Source organism: Microcaecilia unicolor, chromosome 8 (assembly GCF_901765095.1).
Source record: "Microcaecilia unicolor chromosome 8, aMicUni1.1, whole genome shotgun sequence".
Classification (NCBI taxonomy): domain Eukaryota; kingdom Metazoa; phylum Chordata; class Amphibia; order Gymnophiona; family Siphonopidae; genus Microcaecilia; species Microcaecilia unicolor.
Genome location: NC_044038.1, coordinates 228,772,028 through 228,796,313, shown reverse-complemented (window position 1 = coordinate 228,796,313; position 24,286 = coordinate 228,772,028). Strand labels below are relative to the sequence as shown.

The 24,286-nt window shown below is 44.0% G+C and overlaps 1 protein-coding gene across 1 annotated transcript; it reads left to right on the top strand.

Moving 5' to 3' along the window:
• The first annotated feature begins 8,041 nt into the window (after positions 1–8,041).
• LOC115476895 (protein-glutamine gamma-glutamyltransferase E-like) lies at positions 8,042–22,851 on the top strand. The gene is made up of 3 exons (XM_030213467.1): positions 8,042–8,117; positions 19,831–20,001; positions 22,688–22,851. The coding sequence occupies exons 1-3, from the start codon at positions 8,105–8,107 to the stop codon at positions 22,849–22,851; spliced, it is 348 nt and encodes a 115-aa protein (XP_030069327.1). The 5' UTR covers positions 8,042–8,104.
• The last annotated feature ends 1,435 nt before the right edge of the window (positions 22,852–24,286 follow it).

Sequence of the window (24,286 nt, the reverse complement as noted above, 5' to 3'; positions counted from 1 at the left end):
CAGACGTCCCAGCAGAGCAGTGCCTAGGAGGAACTGCAGAGGACTTCACAGAAAAGGTTCTAGATACATATCTCACTGTTGCCCCCTTATTTTGTATGGTGAGCCCTCCAAAATCTACCAAAAACCTACTGTACCCAACTGTACACCACTGCAACGGCCCGTATGCATCCAGGTGCCACCTATATATAGGTGTTTTTGGTAGATTTTGGAGGGCTAACATGTTCCACCACAAGTGTACCAGTGAGAGTGGGATATGGGCCTGGGTCCCCTTCTCTACAGTGCACTGCATCAACCACTAGGCTGCTCAATGAACCTGCTTGCTGCTCTAATAGGACTGGCCATAACATCTGAAGCTGTCATAGAGACTGGTATGTACTGTTTCTTTCACATATTTGGTGGGTGGGAAGGGGTAAGAGGGAGTCATGTCTTAATCCCTCCAGTGGTGACTTGGTGACTAGTCATTATTGAAACAGGTCTATACCAAAACATTTAGCCTTGGACATTTTTGCTTTGTTTCCATTATGGCAGAAAAACATCCAGGTCTTGGGACTACCCAGAGTGGAGGTCTAGTGGTTAGGGTGGTGGACTTTGGTCCTGGGGAACTGAGGAACTGAGTTTGATTCCCACTTCAGGCACAGACAGCTCCTTGCGACTCTGGGCAAGTCACTTAACCCTCCATTGCCCCATGTAAGCCGCATTGAGCCTGCCATGAGTGGGAAAGCACGGGGGTACAAATGTAACAAAAATAAAATAGATACTATTGGAGATTCTACATGGAATGTTGCTGCTATTGGAGATTCTACATGGAATGTTGCTAGTGGAATAGCAACATTCCATGTAGAATCTCAAATAGTAGCAACAGTGGAGGAGTGGCCTAGTGGTTAGGGTGGTGGACTTTGGTCCTGGGGAACTAAGGAACTGAGTTAGATTCCCACTTCAGGCACAGGCAGCTCCTTGTGACTCTGGGCAAGTCACTTAACCCTCCATTGCCCCATGTAAGCCGCATTGAGCCTGCCATGAGTGGGAAAGCGCAGGGTACAAATGTAACAAAAATAAAATAGATACTATTGGAGATTCTACATGGAATGTTGCTACTATTGGAGATTCTACATGGAATGTTGCTATTCCACTAGCAACATTCCATGTAGAAGGCTGCGTAGGCTTCTGTTTCCGTGAGTCTGACGTCCTGCAGAAGCAGAAGTCAGACTCACAGAAGCAGAAGCCTGCGCGGCCACATTGGTGATCTACAGGGCCGACTCTACATGGAATGTTGCTAGTGGAATAGCAACATTCCATGTAGAATCTCAAATAGTAGCAACAGTGGAGGAGTGGCCTAGTGGTTAGGGTGGTGGAATTTGGTCCTGGGGAATTGAGTTCGATTCCCACTTCAGGCACAGGCAGCTCCTTGTGACTCCGGGCAAGTCACTTAACCCTCCATTGCCCCATGTAAGCCACATTGAGCCTGCCATGAGTGGGAAAGCGCAGGGTACAAATGTAACAAAAATAAAATAGATACTGTTGGAGATTCTACATGGAATGTTGCTAAAAAATACCCAAATCCCACCCCCAACAAGCTCCCTTGTGATTTGCATGCACTGCAGAGAAAAACATCTCAAATCCAAGTTTTGAAGATTATGATTAGGATGTTTTTCAGAGAAAAACATCCAAGTGCCACTTATTCTATTTTTTGAGATGTTTTTCTCTTTTGAAAACGAGTCCCTTAATATACCAATGTGAATAATATTTTTCATCTCGGCTCTTATTCATTCTTATATTTGCATAATGTATTGCGTTATCTGTGCCGTTACACCAAAAATGATAAATAAAACATTATAAAAAGAAAAAAAAATAACTTTCTAATTTTGGAGAAAAAAAGAACCCAACACAAACCTTGAGAGGTTTTTAATTCATAGTACAATCTATAAAAGTCTTCTTAATATTTGGGAGAAACTAATAACCTACTTTTTTTTTCTACTAGTTTTACCAACGTACTACTAATTTATTCAACACGTTCCAATCAATGAGAGATCAAACATGAACCCAACTAATGCCAACCAGTGTCTGTATTTATACACTGTAGCAAGAAAAAAAAAATGAACATGAAAAAGGTGTGAGAAGAAAGTTAAAATACAAAAGACACAGAGGAGTGGCCTAGTGGTTAGGATGGAGGACTTTGGTCCTGGGGAACTGAGGAACTGAGTTCGATTCCCGGTACAGGCAGCTCCTTGTGACTCTGGGCAAGTCACTTAACCCTCCATTGCCCCATGTAAGCCGCATTGAGCCTGCCATGAGTGGGAAAGCGCGGGGTACAAATGTAACAAAAATAAAATAGATACTATTGGAGATTCTACATGGAATGTTGCTACTATTGGAGATTCTACATGGAATGTTGCTATTCCACTAGCAACATTCCATGTAGAAGGCTGCGCAGGCTTCTGTTTCTGTGAGTCTGACGTCCTGCACGTCAGACTCACAGAATCAGAAGCCTGCGCGGCCACATTGGTGATCTGCCAGGGCCGACGTCTACATGGAATGTTGCTAGTGGAATGTAGAATCTCAAATAGTAGCAACAGTGGAGGAATGGCCTAGTGGTGGTGGACTTTGGTCCTGAGGAACTGAGTTCGATTCCCGGCACAGGCAGCTCCTTGTGACTCTGGGCAAGTCGCTTAACCCTCCATTGCCTGCCGCATTGAGCCTGCCATGAGTGGGAAAGCGCGGGGCACAAATGTAACTAAGCTAAGCACATAATAAATCTTGGACGGTAAATCAATCAGCAGCAGGAGGCTTTTCATGAAATGCTTTAGATGTATCAATTAAGTTGAGCGGTCACCACTCAATTCCATGTGCCTGCGTTCGGTGAAGAGCTATGGAAGTGCTGCTGTGAACATTGTACACTCTGTCATCTGATGTGTTTCTTTCAGCTGTCGTCGGAGACCGGTTCAAATCTAGGTGGATCCGGAACTCTACCTCAATTTCTCTTCCCCAGCTTTACACATCCTTTGCTAAATGCAGTGAGTAATATACTAGCCAGTCTTCAAAAACTTGCTTAGCAGGTGACGTAGCCTGCCATTTTAACCTAGTTGTTAGTCACGTCTCAACAGCTACATTTTCAGCTTAAAGTCTTCCTGGGAGCCATATTCAAATGAGCCACCATCACATAGTGAAGCGGGAGCTTGAATTGCTTAACTTTATTTATATTATTCAACAGCCTTCTCCATTTGAAGTGAGCTGCTGAATATATAGGTAACTTAGCTGTTTGGTTAGGCTTGCTGTTTCTGTGGCATGGCTTAAATGGATAACTTATCTATTCAATGGCCAATTTTGCTATTACACAGACACATTTTATCTCCACCCCAGTGTGCAAAAAAGCTGCCCCTAAATGGCCAGATATTTAGAAATGGTCAGCCTCACTGCTTTAGTAAAAAAACAAAACATAATAATCCTTGAATATCATCCTGCCTAAATTTAGCCATACAAAATATACCCAGCTAGATTAAGAGCAGTCATTTGTGTGAGCGTAAACTTTAGCCTCTTCAAAACCTGAAAATCCTACTTTACTTGGCTGATATAAACCTTACCTCTGGAAGCCTCTGGATCTGCTCCCCTCCCTTTGTGATTTAAGGCTCACAAATTGACCCTTGTTTGATTTATCTGGATAACTTCTAAAGTCAGACACATGGATCTCTGAAAATCCTCCCCATAGGAAGTTTTCAGTGAAAATCAAATGACAACAAAGGCAGTACTTTTCAGTAAAACTACATCACTTGGCCCAAATGAGATGCAGATAAAACCTGGAGGTATGAAAACACACACACACACACGCACACGCACAAAACACAAAGATAGGTCCATGGAATGCAAGAAGACCTGCATTATAATTTATTAATTTATTGGGATTTCTTTAACCCCCTTTATGAAGAGATTCATCCAAGGCAGTGTACAGCAGGTACCAGTGGCGTAGCAGGGGGGAGCTGCCACCCGAGACGGGGCGGTTCGCCGTTGCCCCCCCCCCCCCCCCCCCCGGGTGCAGCACCATGACATCCCCCCACCCTCGACGCATCGACAACCCCCTCCCGACCCAGTGCCTACCCTCCTCCATGCAACCAGCTCCCTACCTTAAAAAAAAATATCGGAATCCGAGGCGAGGCGCAGCGCCTCGCGCCTGCACGTAAAAAAAATGTGGACTGTCTCATTGGACCTTCTCTCGCTCTGTCTTTCCCGCCCTTGCGGAAATAGGAAGTTGCGTCGGCGGAGGGTGGGACAGATAGAGCGAGGGAAGGCCCGATGAGATGGTCCACATTTCTTTTATGTGCAGGCGCGAGGCGCTGCGCCTCGCCTCGGATTCTGATATTTTTTAAAGGTAGGGAGCTGGTTGGACAGAGGAGGGTAGGCACTGGGTCGGGGGGGGGAGCTGGCAGGGAGCACCCCCCCTGAGCCGACACCCAGGGCGGACCGCCCCTCCCGCACCCCACTTGCTATGCCACTGGCAGGTACCGTTTCACATAAAACTTACAATTTTGTTAACGTTATATACATGGCTTCCACTTAAAGAGTGTGTTGCGTTCAAGGTCTGCACTCTGGTACATAAAATCATTCACGGAGATGCCCCGGCCTACACGTCAGACCTTATTGACTTGTCACCCAGGAACGCTAAAAGATCATCCCGCACATTCCTGAATCTTCACTTCCCTAGCTGTAAAGGACTAAAATACAGATTAATACATGTGTCCAGCTTTTCCAACATGAGCACGCAGTTGTGGAATGCATTGCCACTTGACCTGAAAACAATCTACGACCCAATCAACTTTCACAAGTCAATGAAGACTCATCTCTTCAACAAGGCATACCACAACGATCCATAATAGGAACTGCAGCGCATCACCATTTACCTGATATTCTGAATGTTATCTCTCTATACCTGATTGCTTAATTCTATTGTGTCATCCATGTTCTTTATGTAATACCAATTGCATCTTTTACTCTGGAATGGCGAATGCCATGACGGAACATTGTAAGCCACATTCAGCCTGCAAATAGGTGGGGAAATGTGGGATACAAATGCGACAAATAAATAAATACGACGGCAGTTGTTGGTGGTGAATGTACTAAAGTGCATTGATGCTATTCCAGGGGTTAGCACATATTAAAAGCTATATTAGTGTGGTTAATGTGTGCAAGGTAAATCTACTCATGTTAGTATTTGTAAAGCTTTTGATTAGTTTTAATGTGAAAAGTGTGCTAATGAGGTAGCAAAAACAGTTCATTACTTATTAGCACAGGGCTGGATTCTATAAATGTCACTCTACAAAGGGCAATCCAACTGGAACTTCTCCAATTCCACAATATAATTTTGTCTAATCAGGGGAAAAAAGGACCTCAGACAACGTTCAATAATGCAATTGCCGTCATATTTTGTGGCTACTTTCTCTTATGAGCGAAACTTCAATCATTGGTCCAAAAATCCCTTATTGTACTAATTTTATTATCTTTCATCAATGAATGCCAGTGTTCTTATTTTCATTTTTGTATTTTTATATTCATTAAAAGCATCATAAATGCTGAATAACCATCCTGCTTATTTTCGAAAGAGAAGGGCGCCCATCTTCTGACACAAATCGGGAGATGGGCGGCCTTCTCTCAGGGCCGGCCAAACCGGCATAATCGAAAGCTGATTTTGGCCAGCCTCAACTGCTTTCCATCGCAGGGACGGCCAAAGTTCAAGGGGGCATGTCGGCAGTGTACCGAAGGCGGGACGGGGGCATGGTTAAGAGATGGCCGTCCTCGGCCGATAATGGAAAAAAGAAGGGTGGCCCTGACGAGCATTTGGCTGACTTTACTTGGTCCCTTTTTGTTGACGACCAAGCCATGAAAAGGTGCACGAACTGACCAGATGACCACCGGAGGAATCGGGGAAGACCTCCACTTACTCCCCCAGTGATCACCAACCCCCTCCCACCTAAAAAAAATTTTAAAAACATTTTTTTGCCAGCCTCTATGCCAGCCTCATATGTCATACCCAGCTCCATCACAGCACTATGCAGGTCCCTGGAACAGTTTTTAGTGGGTACTACTTCAGGCAGGCGGACCCAGGCCCATCCCCCCCTACCTGTTACACTTGTGGTGGTAAATGGGAGCCCTCCAAAACCCACCTGAAACCCACTGTACCCACATCTAGGTGCCCCCCCCCGTTACCCTTTAAGGGCTATGGTAGTGTTGTACAGTTCTGGGTAGTGGGTTTTGGGGGTGGGGGTTGGGGGGCTCAGCACCCAAGATAAGGGAGCTATGTACCTGGGAGCAATTTGTGAAGTCCACTGCAGTGCCCCCTAGGGTGCCCGTTTGGTGTCCTGGCATGTGAGGGGGACCAGTGCACTACAAATGCTGGCTCCTCCCACGACCAAATGGCTTGGATTTGGCCGGGTTTGAGATGGCCGCCCTTAGTTTCCATTATAGGCGAAAACCAATGGCGGCCATTTCTAAGGGCGGCCCAAATGTTGAGAACTGGCCGTCCACGACCATATTATTGAAACAAAAGATGGCCGGCCATCTTGTTTCAATAATACGGTTGTGTACGCTTCTTTACGGGGCCGTCCCTAGAGATGGGCGCCCTTATAGATGGGTGCCCCCGTTCGATTATGCCCCTCCATATCACTTATCTCAGCAAAGATGCTGACAGGCACACTTTTCGCCTGGCTGGCTTTTTCGTACGACCAGTTAGGATGGATCTTTGTGGTATGCCTTATTGAATAGGTTAGTTTTCATTAATTTTCGGAAATTATTTATGTCGTGTGTTGTTTTCATGGATTTTGGTAATTCATTCCATATTTGCGTGCTTATATAGGAGACACTGGATGCATATGTTGATTTATATTTTAGACCTTTGCAGCTAGAATAGTGGAGATTCAGGAACGTATGTGATAATTTGGTAGAATTCCTGGTTGGTAGGTCTATAAGGCTTGACATATACCCCGGAGCTTCACCGTGTATGATCTTATGAACCAGAGTGCAGACCTTGAACGCAATGCGTTCTTATAGTAGAACAGGTGGACAACCAGCTTGATTTGGGTGCTTAAATGTTGACAACCAGTTATAGAATTACCCCTTATCTGTCAGGTTGGTCTGGATGTGGAGCCAGGGCTGAAGAAGATACCCAGGCACCACTGATATTCAACTACTGCACAAAAAAGGCTGTCCTAATTTAAGTGGGATCTATCTGGGTCCCATTGCTGAATCTTGGCGGCGCACAGAAAACTCACCAGACCCAGATGTTCAGTTCCGGTGCCTAAATATGCTCCAGCACTGAGTATTTAGGTCTAATTCAGCCAGCTGAATATTGATTCCTTAGGGTTTGGGGCTATCCATAATGATTATATATGAGATTAACGTGGACTGCCTCCATTGCATTTAGATCTATCTCGTGCCTATCCTTGAACTAGAAAGTTACCCAGCTCCGGGAGGATGACTTTTTGACCAGTCCCGACTTTGAGCTTACATCCCAAAGCTGCATGGCATTTGCAGTCCCTGATTCCACCCATTGAAATGAGTGGTGCAGGTCCCACAATGCATCAGGATGGGAACTACCAGAATTCTAAATACAGCCTAAAATCTACCTCCTGGACCTGGATAACCCAGCCAATCTAATGTCCATTGTGGAGGCAGTGCATGCAAATCTCTGTCATGAATATTCATTGTGAATATCCTGAAAACCTGACTGGCTGGGGTGCCTCCAGGACTAGGTTTGGCAACCACTGATCTAGTGCCTTTTCGCAGAAAGTCAAGCTAGGTAGCATCCTCCGCCCTACAGAATGAGGAAAACGTGAACAGAGCATTCCCCAGACCATATCATTAGAGGATAAAGGCCTTCCTTACATTGAGACAGCTTGTTAGTTTCTGCCTTGAGTCCTAATGTGTTACACCAGCCCTGGGTGCATATTTGGAAAGACTCATTGTTTCATCGTAATCAGGCACTCACTGACACACCCAGCTCCTTTGAATGTTAATGCGCTTGTTCATAAGGAGAAGGTATAAGTACTCATGCAATCAGCTGGTTCTTGTAGTCACATCTTTCTCCAACCTTGCCTGAATTACTGAAGGCACAAGGAAAATCATGGCTGGTACAGGTAGGTGCAATGGTGAAAATGACTTTAATGTATAATCAAGTGTGTTGGTTCTTTAATAAGAATGCATTAGTATAAAATGGATTCTCACAAACCCAAACTTTTAACGCCGGTACCAGTGTGTAGATATATCTAACGAGGACTCTTGTATCTACTATATTCTTATCAGGGTGCATTTTTCTCTGATAACAGAAGCTATGGTACATTTTTGGATTTGTGTTGATAAGGTGTATGTTTTTCTGTGTTATGCTAGATTTCATTTTAATATACTTTGCAACTTTTGCCACTATGAGGTGTAAATTTGTGTGATGACATTTGTGTGCTGCTGGGGCTATTTTATGATCCTATTTTATATAAGCACATAGGTACCTTTTTTGGACTTTTCACATAGCCGCTTTGTTATAAAATAGGCCCATTTCGTCTTTCTGATAATATATGCTGGTATTGTTCCTACTTTTGCTGCCTCTCTGATATTCCTTTCCCAGTTTCCCTGATTACATCAATTAGGGTGTGTGGGGGGGGGGGGGGCAGAGAAAGGAATTACAAACATGCAGTAAAAGACGTGAATTTATCGTACATATTTTGCTTAAACAGCAGCTTGACCCCCAGTGCTAGGGTCTCCAGCGCCGTTTTAGACCTGGTGTCAGTAAGGGTAGGAGTGACAGGGAATTGATTCTCCTCGACCCACTATACACCAGGGAGCCATTAAGTTAGGCTCAGGGAGGGCCTTCAGGAAGGTCTTAAAAAGGAAGTCTATATGGGTGTGGGGAAGATCTATATGTGATAGGGAAGACCTTTGGAGTAGAGACCAGGAGTTTACAACAGTGGTGTAGCTATGGGTGGGCTTGGGCAAATCTTTGTATTGGAATATCTTCCGTTTGTATCTAACATAGTAACATAGTAAATGACGGCAGATAAAGACATGTACGGTCCATCCAGTTTGCCCAACTAGATAAACTCATTTTACATGGTATGTGATACCGCCTTCCCATCTACGGAAAAGGTTCGTTTGCAGATTAATACCTTTCAAATATTTGAACATCTGTAACATATCACCCCTGTTTCTCCTTTCCTCCAGGGTATACATGTTGAGGTCAGCAAGTCTCTCCTCATATGGTTTGCAACGCAAACCCCATACCATTTTCGTAGCTTTTCTTTGCACTACTTCCAGTCTTTTTACATCTTTAGCAAGATACAACCTCCAAAACTGAACACAATACTCCAAGTGGGGCCTCCACAATCTGATATCTAACAACATCTGTACTGTTATTCTCAGCCGTCACCCACTCTGTACCCTCCTCTCCTCCTTCCTATACACATTAATTGATTTGATTTGCTTACTTTATTTTTTGTCTATTAGATTGTAAGCTCTTTGAGCAGGGACTGTCTTCTATGTTTGTGTAGCGCTGTGTACGCCTTGTAGCACTATAGAAATGCTAAATAGTAGTAGTAGTAGTAGTTTCCATACATCACAAAACAATGTACCTCATGTGGCAATTCAACATAGTACTAAGCATTGTCATTTAAAAATAAGACCATATGATACGGAATCACTCGAAAAAGCAGTGCACTAAAAAATACAAAACAATTTTAATTCACATAAAGTGATCTCTAATCGACACAATGGATGTAACAACTAGAACTGTCAACAATAACTCAAGCGAGAAAGACTGCTGGTGCACTGACCAAAGCATAATGTGTGATGAAAGGCCTGCACAAGGTTATACTGTGTCAAAGAACAATAAAATAACTATTTATGGAAACCGATCTCTTGTGTCTTGAAGGAAGAGCCAGACAGCACAACAGTGCTGTAATATTCAAATTGGTTTTACAAGAGATTGGGCCTGTACGTGTTGTAAAGATGCACCAAACCGTTGTATTTCTGAGAACCTCAGCGCTAGGCCTAGACGTAAGATTGTCTTCGCCACATACACAGCAACTGCAAAATTGGTTGCCTATATAGTTGAAGACTCCGATGAAGCCGTATATTTTTTGGTGAAATGGGTCCCGTTGGTCCTTCGCACAACAGGTGGTTTCTGCTTATGCTGATAATTTTACTACTTTGGACTAACGCGAGTTGCAGCATAAGCGGAAAGTATTGGACGCCATTATACAAGTGGATTTTGGACAGCGGATTCGTTCCGCATAAGCTAAGTGCCTGAGATTAAGAAGATTAGGAGTACAACTCCAGAGTATCATTATCGGGTACTAGTGGGAGTTCAGTCACTGAGGGGGGACAATGAGAGCATGGTTATTTTAATTGAAGGTGAGGATTTTGTTTAAAATTTGAGCACTGGGTGTTTGCTCACATAATATTCTAAAAAAAAGTGGAGTAAATCAATGATTGAGAAACGTAGCCACCCTCAGAGGCATAAATCACATGAATGTAGCCTCGCTTGGGTGAGATTTTACTCTGAGATTATTCCACATACACTTGAATTATTTCGATTTATTTGCGTTGATAGAGACATAGCCATTCTCCCATTGTGTACTCTCCAGTGCGACCCTGGTTTATTATATATTTTTGAAGCTTTAATAAGCACCAGTGGTTTTTTCTGGGATTTGTATTTATCTAGTTGGTTTACCTCGCTAATTTTACTACACCATAGACGCTTTAAAAACTGATGCTGCATTGAATATGGAGAAAGTGCTGCTTACCACTACATTTTTTTTCTTCTTTTTTTGTGGTTGAGTATTGAATAAATCCGGACACTTTCTTTCTACTTGACTGAGAGATTTTTTTTTTTTTTTGTCTAACAGGATTCGTTGTAAAGATGCGCCAAACCGCATAAATATGTGCTACTATTAAAGCTATTATCAACATCTTCTGCTTCCAAGGTCAGACATTTCTCCAAAGGGCGTAGCCAGACAGCAGATTTTGGGTGGGCCTAGGCAAGAAATGGGTTGGCACCAAGTGTTCTCCCCCCCCCCCCCCCACGCCAGAACAATATCTCAGCTGGTGGGAAAATGCTTCTCTCCACCTTGGTAATCTGCAGCAGGCATGCACTGAAAACTGAGCATGCGCAGGTGCCGGTATCTTGGAGAGTAGCGTTTTCGTTACCATCAGGGAGAAGTCTCCAGCTGGCAGAGCTTGGGATCCCTACCAGCTACCACTAAACATGTGCTACTGTTGGATGGACCTGAAACCTAAGTGGGTGGGCCGGGCCCACCTGTGGCAACGCCACTGAAATTTTCTCCAAGTTGTAAACCCCTATAGCACTTCTCTTTCAAGAATCTATGGACCCCGTTAACTGGATGGGCTGAAGATAGGACCCGAAGTGGTGAACTGGATTAGGAACTGGTTGACGGACAGAAGCCAGAGGGTGGTGGTGAATGGAATTCGCTCGGAGGAGGGAAAGGTGAGTAGTGGAGTGCCTCAAGGATCGGTGCTGGGACTGATTCTGTTCAATATATTTGTGAGTGACATTGCCGAAGGGTTAGAAGGTAAAGTTTGCCTATTTGCGGATGATACTAAGATCTGTAACAGAGTGGACACCCGGGAGGGAGTGGGAAACATGAAAAAGGATCTGAGTAAGCTAGAAGAATGGCCTAAGGTTTGGCAATTAAAATTCAATGCGAAGAAATGCAAAGTGATGCACTTAGGGAATAGAAATCCTCTGGAGACGTATGTGTTAGGCGGGGAGAATCTGATAGGTACGGATGGGGAGAGGGATCTTGGGGTGATAGTATCTGAGGATCTGAAGGTGACGAAACAGTATGACAAGGTGGTGGCCGTAGCTAGAAGGTTGTTAGGCTGTATAGAGAGAGGTGTGACCAGCAGAAGAAAGGAGGTGTTGATGCCCCTGTATAAGTCGTTGGTGAGGCCCCACCTAGAGTATTGTGTTCAGATTTGGAGGCCGTACCTTGCGAAGGATGTAAAGAGAATTGAAGCGGTGCAAAGAAAAGCTACGAGAATGGTAAGGGATTTGCGTTACAAGACGTATGAGGAGAGACTTGATGACCCGAACATGTATACTCTGGAAGAAAGGAGAAACAGGGGTGATATGATACAGACGTTCAAATATTTGAAAAGTATTAATCCGCAAACGAACCTTTTCCGGAGGTGCGAAGGCGGTAGAACGAGAGGACATGAAATGAGATTGAAGGGGGGCAGACTCAAGAAAAATGTCAGGAAGTATTTTTTCACGGAGAGAGTAGTGGATGCTTGGAATGCCCTCCCGCGGGAGGTGGTGGAAATGAAAACGGTAACAGAATTCAAACACGCGCGGGATAAACATAAAGGAATCCTGTTCAGAAGGAATGGATCCTAAGGAGCTTAGCCGAGATTGGGTGGCAGAGCCGGTGGCGGGAGGCGGGGATAGTGCTGGGCAGACTTACACGGTCTGTGCCCTGAAAGGACAGGTACAAATCAAGGTAAGGTATACACAAAAAGTAGCACATATGAGTTTATCTTGTTGGGCAGACTGGATGGACCATGCAGGTCTTTTTCTGCCGTCATTTACAATGTTACTATGTTAGGCCAGAAACAGAGGAGTAGCATGATCAACAGGACACTTCCAAAAAAACCCAGGAAGAATAAGTAGTAAAAATGTCCTTTAATAGTGGGAAATAAGACTCGACCACGCACCGTGTTTCGGCAAGAAACGCCTGCCTCAGGAGTCTACAATTTAAAAAATATATAAATATGAGTCCATTAAAATGCATATAACAGAGTGGAGTAGATGGATATGTAATTACGTACATATTAATTTGAACAGTTACAATATATATAGCCATCTAGAAACACATATAAAGGTATGTGGAAGACACAAAATCTAGGTACATAAAAGCATCTAAAACATAATAAAAGGAATGTGAACCACTTTTGTGGTTGCTTTTGGTCTTCCCCTCGTAGCGGATCCAGTTTCTCCACTTTTGCGGTTGCTTTTGGTCTTCCCCTCGTAGCGGATCCAGTTTCTCCACTTTTGCGGTTGCTTTTGGTCTTCCCCTCGTAGCGGATCCAGTTTCTCCACTTTTGCGGTTGCTTTTGGTCTTCCCCTCGTAGCGGATCCAGTTTCTCCACTTTTGCGGTTGCTTTTGGTCTTCCCCTCGTAGCGGATCCAATTTCTCCACTTTTGTGGTTGCTTTTGGTCTTCCCCTCGTAGCGGATCCAATTTCTCCACTTTTGCGGTTGCTTTTGGTCTTCCCCTCGTAGCGGATCCAATTTCTCCACTTTTGCGGTTGCTTTTGGTCTTCCCCTCGTAGCGGATCCAATTTCTCCACTTTTGCGGTTGCTTTTGGTCTTCCCCTCGTAGCGGATCCAATTTCTCCACTTTTGCGGTTGCTTTTGGTCTTCCCCTCGTAGCGGATCCAATTTCTCCACTTTTGCGGTTGCTTTTGGTCTTCCCCTCGTAGCGGATCCAATTTCTCCACTTTTGCGGTTGCTTTTGGTCTTCCCCTCGTAGCGGATCCAGTTTCTCCACTTTTGCGGTTGCTTTTGGCCCCGTTGGGGCAGCACAGCAGTGATTGTCTTTAGAGAATGACGTTCACTAGATCACATTTCAGGATCATCTCAATCTGCTCCAGTTGGAGTGGGACATTATTGATCTCAAACAGCATTTAGGTAGGCTTTAGCAGCGTGAGGAGGAGCAGGTCAGGGGGATTATGGAGCCATCTTGAATTGGCAGGCTAGCAACTCCCCCCCCCCCCCCCCTAAAAAACTTATGGTTTTGTCTTAACTTAAATGGCATAGCATGGGCTGGAACCTCAGAATTTGAGAAATGAGATTATAAGGTATGCCCTGGAAAGAAGGCTATGATCCAGTGAGACATGTAATTTATTTAATCCAGGAATCAAAAAAACAGGAGTTTCCAGCTACCGAGAACAGGTTGTCTGTAGGAAAGAAAGTAGCCCCAAATAATTTACAGCTTTGTTGGTTATTGAAGACTAGACTATGCTTGTTGGAAAATGGAAGGTTGGGTACCACGAGGTAAGTGTAGGGTGGGTAAGGTCAGGTGCTAGAAATAGGTTTGGGAGGAGGGCATTGGGATGGGTGTTTGTCAGGTTATTAATTGCTTTGCTTTGTTTTTGAAACTGTATGCATTAGCCTTTGATGTGCTTTAAAAGGTGGAATTTAAACCTTGTGTGTGTGTGGGGGGGGGGGGGGGGGGGGAGGATTTCCCCTCAAGGCCTCTAGGTGTTCTCGTGGTCTCTCAATAAGCCTCCACTTCTTTGGTGTTCCAAAACTTTACGTATAAACATCAATTTAAACAATGCTGCAAGAAGTAACATTCTCTGGCTTTACATGTACAAAACATGATCTTTGTCTATCATCTCCCCGTTTCAGCTATTCCTCTATGACAAACCTGGCTCCTCTTGACTTCTGGGTAACCTTGAGCTTCTGGTCTGTTATGTCTGCTCAAAAATCCTCTGCACTCTCCAGTCTCCAGGTCACTTCACTGGCTTCCAATCAGATACCGCATTCAGTTCAAGCTCCTCCTTCTTACCTACAAATGCACTCAGTCTGCTGCCCCTCACTACCTCTCTACCCTCATCTCCCCTTACGTTCCCACCCGAAACCTCAGTTCACAGGACAAATCCCTCCTTTCATTACCCTTCTCCACCACCGCCAACTCCAGGCTCCTCTCATTCTGCCTCGCCTCACCCTATGCTTGGAACAACCTTCCCGAGCCCTTACGCCAAGCCCCCTCCCTGCCCATCTTCAAGTCTTTGCTTAAAGCCCACCTCTTCAATGCTGCGTTCGGCACCTAACTCTTACCTTTCAGGAAATCCAGACTGCCCCAATTTAACTGTTCCAGTCTGCAGACCCAACTATCAAACTGACTGTTCACGTGTCCTTTAGATTGTAAGCTCTTTGAGCAGGGACTGTCCTTCTATGTTAAATTGTACAGCGCTGCGTAACCCTAGTAGCACTTTAGAAATGTTAAGTAGTAGTAGTACTAATTCCTGAATCCTGGAGAACCTGAGAAAACTTGAGTGGTCCAATGCTTTTATTAATGAATACTGTTTAGTAATATCATACACTAACCCCCGATTCTATATATGGCCACTAAAGGAAATCAGCTCATTGCCGATTTGCATGTGCAACTTTATTGATTAATGAGCCAATCAGCACCCACAATTGGCTGCTATCAACCAATTATTGGTGCTAATTCTCCTTAATTGGGAGTAACATGCATATCATGTTCTCTAATGCTGTCGTGGAACTCCTATAGCGTATAATTTCAAGGGGGTATGGACTGGGGATTTTTAAGGGGTGTTCCAGGGACATTCCCAGAATTTGCACGCATTGTTACAGAATAGACTCAATTGACACCTAACTTAGGCATCAGCATTTACATCTGCTTTCAGCAGGCATAATTGCCCGCCCATAAAGTTAGGTGTTGTTTATATGCTTAGGGTTATTCTATAAAGGACGCCGATCCTTTCCATTTGCTAGATGTTTTGTGCCCAATGCATTTATCTTTTTGGTCCATTTTTGAAAAAAAAAAAAAAGTCCAAGTGAAAAATGCAGCAAAATCAAGTCATTGAGATGCAGGGGGAGCCAGCATTCTTAGTAGACTGGCCACACAGACATCCCAACAGAGCAATGGGGCACCCTAGGGGCCTCTGCAGTGGACCTCACATAAGAGCTTTCGGGTACATGTCTCACCATTACCTCCTTAGATAACGTGCTGAGCCCTCCAAAACATACCAAAAGTCCACTGTCCCTACCTGTAAACCACTACCAAAGTCCTTATGGCTGAAGGGGTCATCTATATGTGGGTACGGTAGGTGTTTGGTAAGTGTGGGAGGGTTCACACTTTCCACCACACGTGTAACAGTTGGAGTGGGATATGGGACTGGATTTCCTTCTCTACAGTGACCTGCAGTGACCACTAGGCTACCCCAGGGACCTGCTTGTTGCTCCAATGGGCCTGGCTATAACATCTGATGCTGTCATAGAGGCTGGTATGTGCTGTTTCTTTCATACCTTTGGTCATCTGGTCATTTAGGGCACCTTTTTTTTTTTGCCTTATTCCTTCTAAACACAGATCTAGACCAAAACATTTAGATTGTAGCTCTAGACGTTTTTGTTTTGTTTCGTTATGGCAGAAAAACATCCAAGTGTTAGTAACGCCCAAATCCCACCCTCAACATGACCCCGACATGCCCCCCTTGTGATCTGGATGTATTGCTAATGAACTGCATATCAAAACATTTAAATAATGAGTTTCAAAAATACCGATTAGAACGTTTGGCAAGAAAAACGTCCAAATACGGTTTGGTGACACTGTTTGTACATTTCTCTGTTAGAAAATGAGGCCCTATGTAAAATGATAGGATCTTTATTAGCTGGTGCAACATGGCCTTGTTTCAGCACAATATCTGCATCAGAGGTCCTTTGAAGCAAGTGAGGTCCCGACCATTGCTTCTGTCATGAAGAAAGCAAGAGTAACGTCTGTTGGGACCTCACTTGCTTGAGAGGATCTCGGAGACAGCTGAAGACTGACTCTGAATATCACCATTACCTGAATAACAGCAACAGTAGTCAGTATCCCTGGAAATTCAGCACCAATATATGGAAAGCAGCCGCTGATGAATATTAGGGTATGTGTTTAAACATGGCAAACAGCATTTAAAAGAAACACAAACTATGGCGTTAAAATTTTACCCATATATTTCTTGATTCATTGTGGAATTTTTGAAGGCCGCCTATTTGTCTACTTTTTTATGACCTATTTATATATATATTCTCCTCTCTTTATAACAAGTATAAACCCTCCAACTTAATCACTCCTGAGCTTGCCCTACCAAATCTCTGAGACTCTAAAAATACTAGGAGTAATTGTTGATGGAAACCTAACACTAGACCAGCAAACAAACGCCACCATCAAAAAAGTATTCTTCTCTCTCTGGAAACTAAAACGTATAAAACCTTATTCCCTAGAGAAGTATTTCGCAATTTAGTTCAATCACTAGTTTAAGCCAACTTGATTACTGCAATGGAATATACGGAGGGTGTAAAGAAATGCTTCAAAAAAGTTGCAAACTGCCCAGAATACAGCTGCTAGAGTGATCTATGGAAAAATCGAGATTCGAAAGTTCAAGACCACTTCGTGAAAAACTGCACTGGCTTCCTGTCAAGGACCGAATAAGTTTTAAGGTTTGCACCCTGGTGCATAAAATCCTCTATGGTGAAGCTCCTGCTTATATGGATACCCTTATAAACTTGCCACCAAGGAATTCTCACAAATCATCTCGTTCGTACTTAAATCTCCATTTCCCAGCATGCTGTGGCCTCAAATATAAGACCACTTATGCATCCACCTTTCCCTATATTAGCGCACATTTGTGGAATGGATTACCTAAATCAGTAAAAACTATTCATGATCATTCGACTTTCAGAAAATCTCTCAAGACAAATTTATTTGGAAAAGCTTACACCAAAGTCCCTCCTTATATCCATAACTCCTGAACTGTAGCTATCATAACGACTTATTGAACCCTATTGCCCTTCTCCTTCTCGTCTCCTCTGTAATTACTCCCTAACCTCTTCAACTTCAATGTACTTGATTGTTATTGCTTGTTTGATGTATGTCTTTTAGACTGATGTAAGCCACATTGAGCCTGCCCATGGGTGGGAAAATGTGGGCTATAAATGTCATTATATATATATATATATATATATATATATATATATATATATATATATATATATATATATATATTGTAACCAGGCGCCTCTCTTGTGCAGCCAGGGATAGAACAATCTCCTCCAGCCACAGTCTCCCGGTACAATGAAGAAATAGATGTCCACCAGTAACTTCAATCTTAAGAACTTTTATTCCATGCAGGTTTCTAGTACACAGTTCCAACAGCAGCATAGCACATACCAGGATTCAATACAGGCTTACAGGCTCCAGTCTGGGCTCTTTATCCAGTGCACAATAAACAGTAATTCAATTCCCCAGACAAACAGTTCTTTCAGTTCATCATCACAGTTCAGTCACCAAGCAGCAGTTTCTACCTTCTATCCTCTTTTGCCTTCAGGAGAGTTCAATATTTTAGGGACCCCTTCTACCCAAGGGTTTTCCCCTGCATCAGCTTCCCTCCTTCTGCTTCTCTCTCCTGAACTGAACTCCACTCCTGGGACTTCTTCCCACCTGCCTAATCAATCCCTGACTTCAGCTACCACCACCAATCATTCTCCTTCCATTAGCTTCCTCACACCCAAACCAGCTGAGTTGAGCCTTAGACTAATGAGACCAATGATGAGCTCCTGCACACAGGGTTTCCTAACTCTCTTTCCGCCCAGTGGCAGCCACTCTACACAACCTGCCAGCTTACACCCATGTCTTCCCCGATTGCAGCTAGGAGTCCAGTCCGGGTTCTTCATCTCAACCCTATGGCTCCTTGCCTGCAATGCCTTCTGGGACTTGTATTTCAGACTGAAACTACCTTAACCCAACTACCCTGTTTCCACAAAAATAAGACATCCCCTGAAAATAAGACCTAGTAGAGGTTTTGCTGAATTGCTAAATATAAGGCCTCCCCCGAAAGTAAGACCTAGCTCCAAATTGTATCTTCCGCCTCCCACCCCCCCGGCTGAGCCCGCCCTCAACTCCCCGACATATTACCTTCCATTCCGTTCCGGACATGCCGCCCTGCATTTAAAGCTCAGCTGTTATTTTAAGTCGCTGCGGCAGCTCGAGTCCAGTCTCTCCAGTCTCCCGCCTTCCTCTGATGAGGTATTTCCTGTTTCCGCGAGGGCGGGACATTGAAGGGAAAGGCTGAAGTCAAGCCGCCGCTGCCCTTCCCCACAGACGTTTGGCAGCCTCCTGACATCTTTAAAACTGGGTGAGTGTCTCAACAGAAGGTACATGGAGGGAAGGGGGAGAAGGGGGTATTAGGAACCCTAAGGACTAAGCTTACTTAGAATGCTGTACTTATCTTACGGTAGGTAAATGGAGATTCTGTGCACTGTATTGCTCAGTCTCCTTTTTCGTTGTAGGGGGATTGTTGTGCCGACTCATGTTTCACCAAGCTGTATCAAGGCTTCCCCTTAATTACTTAATGCTGACTTCTTGTCCTGCTGCTGTGAAATTCAAAAGGCTGCTGAAATTCGAGGAAAGCTACTGCTCAAAGTTGCAGTGGCCATTTTCTCTAAGAAGCTGCAATTTTACTGTAGTAGGGTATTTTGAACAGCTTGTAGCCTCTGCAGCTGATATTGAGGTAAGCCTTGAAGTAAAGAACTGCAATAATCCAATCATGTTACCGTGTTTCCCCGAAAATGACGTCCCCTGAAGATAAGACCTAGCGCATCTTTGGAGCAAAAAATTAATATAAGACACTGTCTTATTTTCGGGGAAACAGGGTATCCTGAAGGTGACTTTATCACAATATATATACACTTCTTCTTGAGCTTGATTTTGGTGTGATGAAAACTGTCCTGTGTTGCTTAGTTTCAACCATTGGCACCATGCACCCTACTTTTGCATAACTACAACTGCAAAACGTTAGAACAGCAAAAACATTTTAGTTTATAACGTAAATGACAGAAAAGAATACACCTGCATTATCAACTCCCAACTAATGGTATGACTCAAAGATTCTGGTCATTTTTAACGTATAATAATTAACAGTTACTCTTCCAGGGTAAAAATGATCTGTTTGATGTAAGAATTCCTTTTTCTTGATGCCAAATATTCTTTGTTCTGTGATTTTCAAACTTGGCTTAACGAAAGGTCAATTTCCGTTCTCTCTTGTTTTAAAGGTGTTCAAATTCAGTCTTGGGATTTCCTTTACAATGAAAATCGAACGGCACATAACACCATTGAATATAGCACTAGAGAGCTGGTAGTGAGGAGAGCGGACCCCTTTAAGATTATTCTGGTTTTCAACGTACCCATCCAGTCTGAAGACATCACGTTTACTGTAAAGACAGGTAATCTCTAATCCATACAAGCAGATGGGGGTAATTTAATAAAGGGTTTTTTTCCACCTATGCATACCTCTCTATTCATATAAAAGGCCTCTTATATCATCACTCATGCATAAAAGTGTGTGTGCTGACAAGAAAACACGTATATTTCAGTGACCCAGATGTAGGCGTGTTTGGGGGAGGAGTTTGGGTGGAGCTTGAGCCGAGTTGTAAATACACGCGTAAGTTATGGAATACACTTCTGCACACATACTTTGTATATTTAGATCAGCTCCTGAGCAAGTGTAACTGTGCACAGCTGCATTTTAGTCATGATAATTGTGGGTTTTGAGGGGTGATTTGATAAGTCACATGAAGGACAAGTCTATAAATGCACATAAATGCCGAGAAAATTGGCACTTACGAGCGAATGGGCACCACGCAAATATTCTATAAAGTAACATGTCAGTGCACTAATTGTAAACTGCACGGGACTTATGCATGGGTGGAGCATGGATGGGTCATGGGTGTCTCTCCCACTTACATGAGTAACTTACAGAATGTTGTAGGATGTAGAGCGGAGGAGTGGCCTAGTGGTTAGGGGTGGTGGACTTTGGTCCTGGGAACTGAGGAACTGAGTTTGATTCCCACTTCAGGCACAGGCAGCTCCTTGTGACTCTGGGCAAGTCACTTAACCCTTGGTTGCCCCATGTAAGCTGCATTGAGCCTGCCATGAGGGGAAAGCGCGGGGTACAAATGTAACCATAATAATAATGTAGCTGCATCCAGTTACATCTTCCATTGACTTGGCATAACTAAATGCCTGTATTCTATAATAGAATCTGTGTTGCAACTACAGTTCTAGAATTGGCACTCAGCAGCCATCAGGGTACCTTATACATGGTGCTACTTACAGATTTCACTTACATGTTATTATAAAATAGATTAAAATAGACATCTTCTTGGCCTCCCATAGATGAATTATATGCATTGGTTGGAGACCTTCTCATAGCCTGCCCATATGTACACCTCCCTTGCAATTACACACTATTGCATTTCAATCCAATCTTATAGATTAGAGTTACCCCTTAATTCTATAAAAGGTACCAAACGTTTATGTGCAAATTTGGGGTTCTGCCCAATTGGTGCATGTAACTTAATTGAATAACGAGGTAATCAGTGCAAATAATTGGCTTTTAACAAGCAATTATTGTCACTAAGATTTTATTGGAACTTACATGCTTAAATTAGGCATGGAATCTGCGCCTACATTTTACACATAAGTAAAAAAAAAGGCACAGAAATGGGAGGGGTCATGGTGGAATGAGGGTGATCTTAGCATTATGCGCATTGTTATAGAATACGGGAGATGTGCACGCATTTAGCGTGGATATTTGCACCATGTTTCAGGTGGTGTAAAGGGTCGTGCCTAAAGTTAGACGTGAGTCCCGAGCGTAAACGCTATTCTATAAATCGCACCTAACTTTAAGCATGACTTATAGAATAGCGCTTTTGTCTGTGCCAATTTTTTGGGCACCATATATAGAATTCACCCTTAGTATGCTTAAGTGTATAACTGCTGATTTTGGAGCTTTTGACTCATGTGAGTATTAGGCATCAAGTCATAGAATTGACCTTATAATCAGAATTACCTTCAGCAAGTATATGTGTCATGAAGGGTCAGGCAAAGAGTCAATTGACCATAGTATCCTGCCATGGATGGTATACTCAGCAGATCCCAAACAATACAACCATTTCATGTTGCTTAACCAGTCCTTTGGCACACCCAGCAGTCAGGTTTCTGGATACCCACGATAAATATCCATGAGCTAGATTCGCATGCACCTCCTCCGTTGTATGCAGATCTGTGCCAATCATATTCTTCATGGATATCCTGAAAATTTGACTGTCTGTGCATGTCCCGAGGACCGTGTTGAGAATCCGTGGAGGAGTGGCCTAGTGGTTAGGGGTGGTGGACTTGCTCCTGAGGAACTGAGTTCGAATTCCCACTTCAGGCACAGGCAGCTCCTGTGACTCTGGGCAAGTCACTTAACCCTCCCATTGCCCCATGTAAGCCACATTGAGCCTGCCATGAGTGGGAAAGCACAGGGTAGAAATGTAACAAAAATAAAATAGATACTATTGGAGATTCTACATGGAATGTTGCTACTATTGGAGATTCTACATGGAATGTTGCTATTCCACTAGCAACATTCCATGTAGAAGGCTGCGCAGGCTTCTGTTTCTGTGAGTCTGACGTCCTGCACGTATGTGCAGGACGTCAGACTCACAGAAGGCAGAAGCCTGCGCAGCCACATTGGTGATCTGCAAGGGCCGACTTCTACATGGAATGTTGCTAGTGGAAATAGCAACATTCCATGTAGAATCTCAACAGTGGAGGAGTGGACAAGTGGTTAGGGTGGTGGACTTTGGTCCTGGGGAATTGAGTTTCAATTCCCCACTTCAGGCACAGGCAGCTCCTTGACTCTGGGCAAGTCACTTAACCCTCCATTGCCCTATGTAAGCAGCATTAGCCTGCCATGAGTGGGAAGCGTGGGGTACAAATGTAACAAAAATTAAAAAAAAAAAACCCTCTCTAGGGGATGAGTGGCTGTCTTATCTTATTTTATGTAAATATAATTTGTTTTGTAGAATCTTGTATTAGTATCAACATTATGAATATCAACATTTTGTTCTCTTGCCTTTTTAGGACCAGCTCCAAGTGTGCATACTAAGACTTTGGCTATGTTTTCTGCTAGTTCTGCTTCTGGAAATATCAACTCTTGGAGTGCTGTCAGGGGACAAAGTGGTTCAAATAATATGACCATCACTATTACTTCCCCAAGTGATGCCATCATGGACATTACACTTTGAGTGCCATGACCTCAGGAGTTTCCCGTGATTTAGGGAAATTCAACCTTGCTCTTCAATCCTTGGTCTACAGGTAGAGTACAAACTATGTTCCCTGTGTAATGGACTACAACTTCTCTAGAATTAGGGATGTGAATTCATTTGAAATGACATAGAGGGGCATAATCGAACGGGGGTGCCCATCTCTAAGGACGGCATGTAAAGGGGCAGGGCAACCCATATTATCAAAACAAGATGGGCGTCCATCTTTCATTTCGATAATATGGTCGAGGACGGTCAAATCATGAAATTTAGGTCGACCTTAGAGATGGGCGACCTCGGTTTTCGCCGATAATGGAAACCAAGGATGCCCATCTCAAAAATGACCAAATCCAAGGCATTTGGTCATGGGAGGAGCCAGCATTCATAGTGCACTGGTCCCCCTGACATGCCAGGACACCAACCGGGCACCCTAGGGGGCACTGCAGTGGACTTCAGAAATTGCTTCCAAGTCCATAGCTCCCTTCCCTTGTGTGCTGAGCCCCCCCCCCCCAAAACCCCAAAACCCACTCCCCACAACTGTACACCACTACCATAGCCCTTATGGGTGAAGGGGGGCACCTACATGTGGGTACAGTGGGTTTTAGGGGGGTATGGAGGGCTCAACATTTACCAGAGGTAGGGGGGGATGGGCCTGGGTCCGCCTGCCTGAAGTGCACTGCACCCACTAAAAACTGCTCCAGAGACCTGCATAGTGCTGTGATGGAGCTTGGTATGACATTTCAGGCTGGCATAGAGGCTCGAAAAAAATGTTTGTTAATTTTTTTTTTCTTGGGTGGGAGGGGGTTGGTGACCACTGGGGGAGTAAGGGGAAGTCATCCCTGATTACCTCCGGTGGTCATGTGGTCAGTTAGGGCACCGTTTTTTGAAGCTTGGTCGCAAGAAAAAATGGACCAAGTAAAGTCGGCCAAATGCTCGTTAGGGATGCCCTTCTTTTTTCCATATCGGCCGAGGATGACCATCTCTTAACCATGCCCCCGTCCCGCCTCTGTACACTGCCGACACACCACCATGAACTTTGGTCGTCCCCGCAACGGAAAGCAGTTGAGGACGCCCAAAATCGGCTTTCGATTGTGCCGATTTGGGCGACCCTGGGAGAAGGACGCCCATCTCCCGATTTGTGTCGGAAGATGGGCGCCCTTCTCCTTCGAAAATAAGCAGGATAGCGAAAACGCTCTTTCATAAGAGGGCGCTCTTTTTGTAAAGAGTATACACTATTCATAAAGGGTGCCCACAATTTGCAAAGAAAGTGAAATCTTTCAGAAAAGTGTGCACTCTTTCCCGCTAGTGCATGTATGTGTGAATCATTGTGCCTGCACAAACAGTGTGTACATGAGTGCACTTTTGGGAAACAGTGTGCAATCTTTCTGAAAGAGTGACCCCTCTTTACAATAATGTG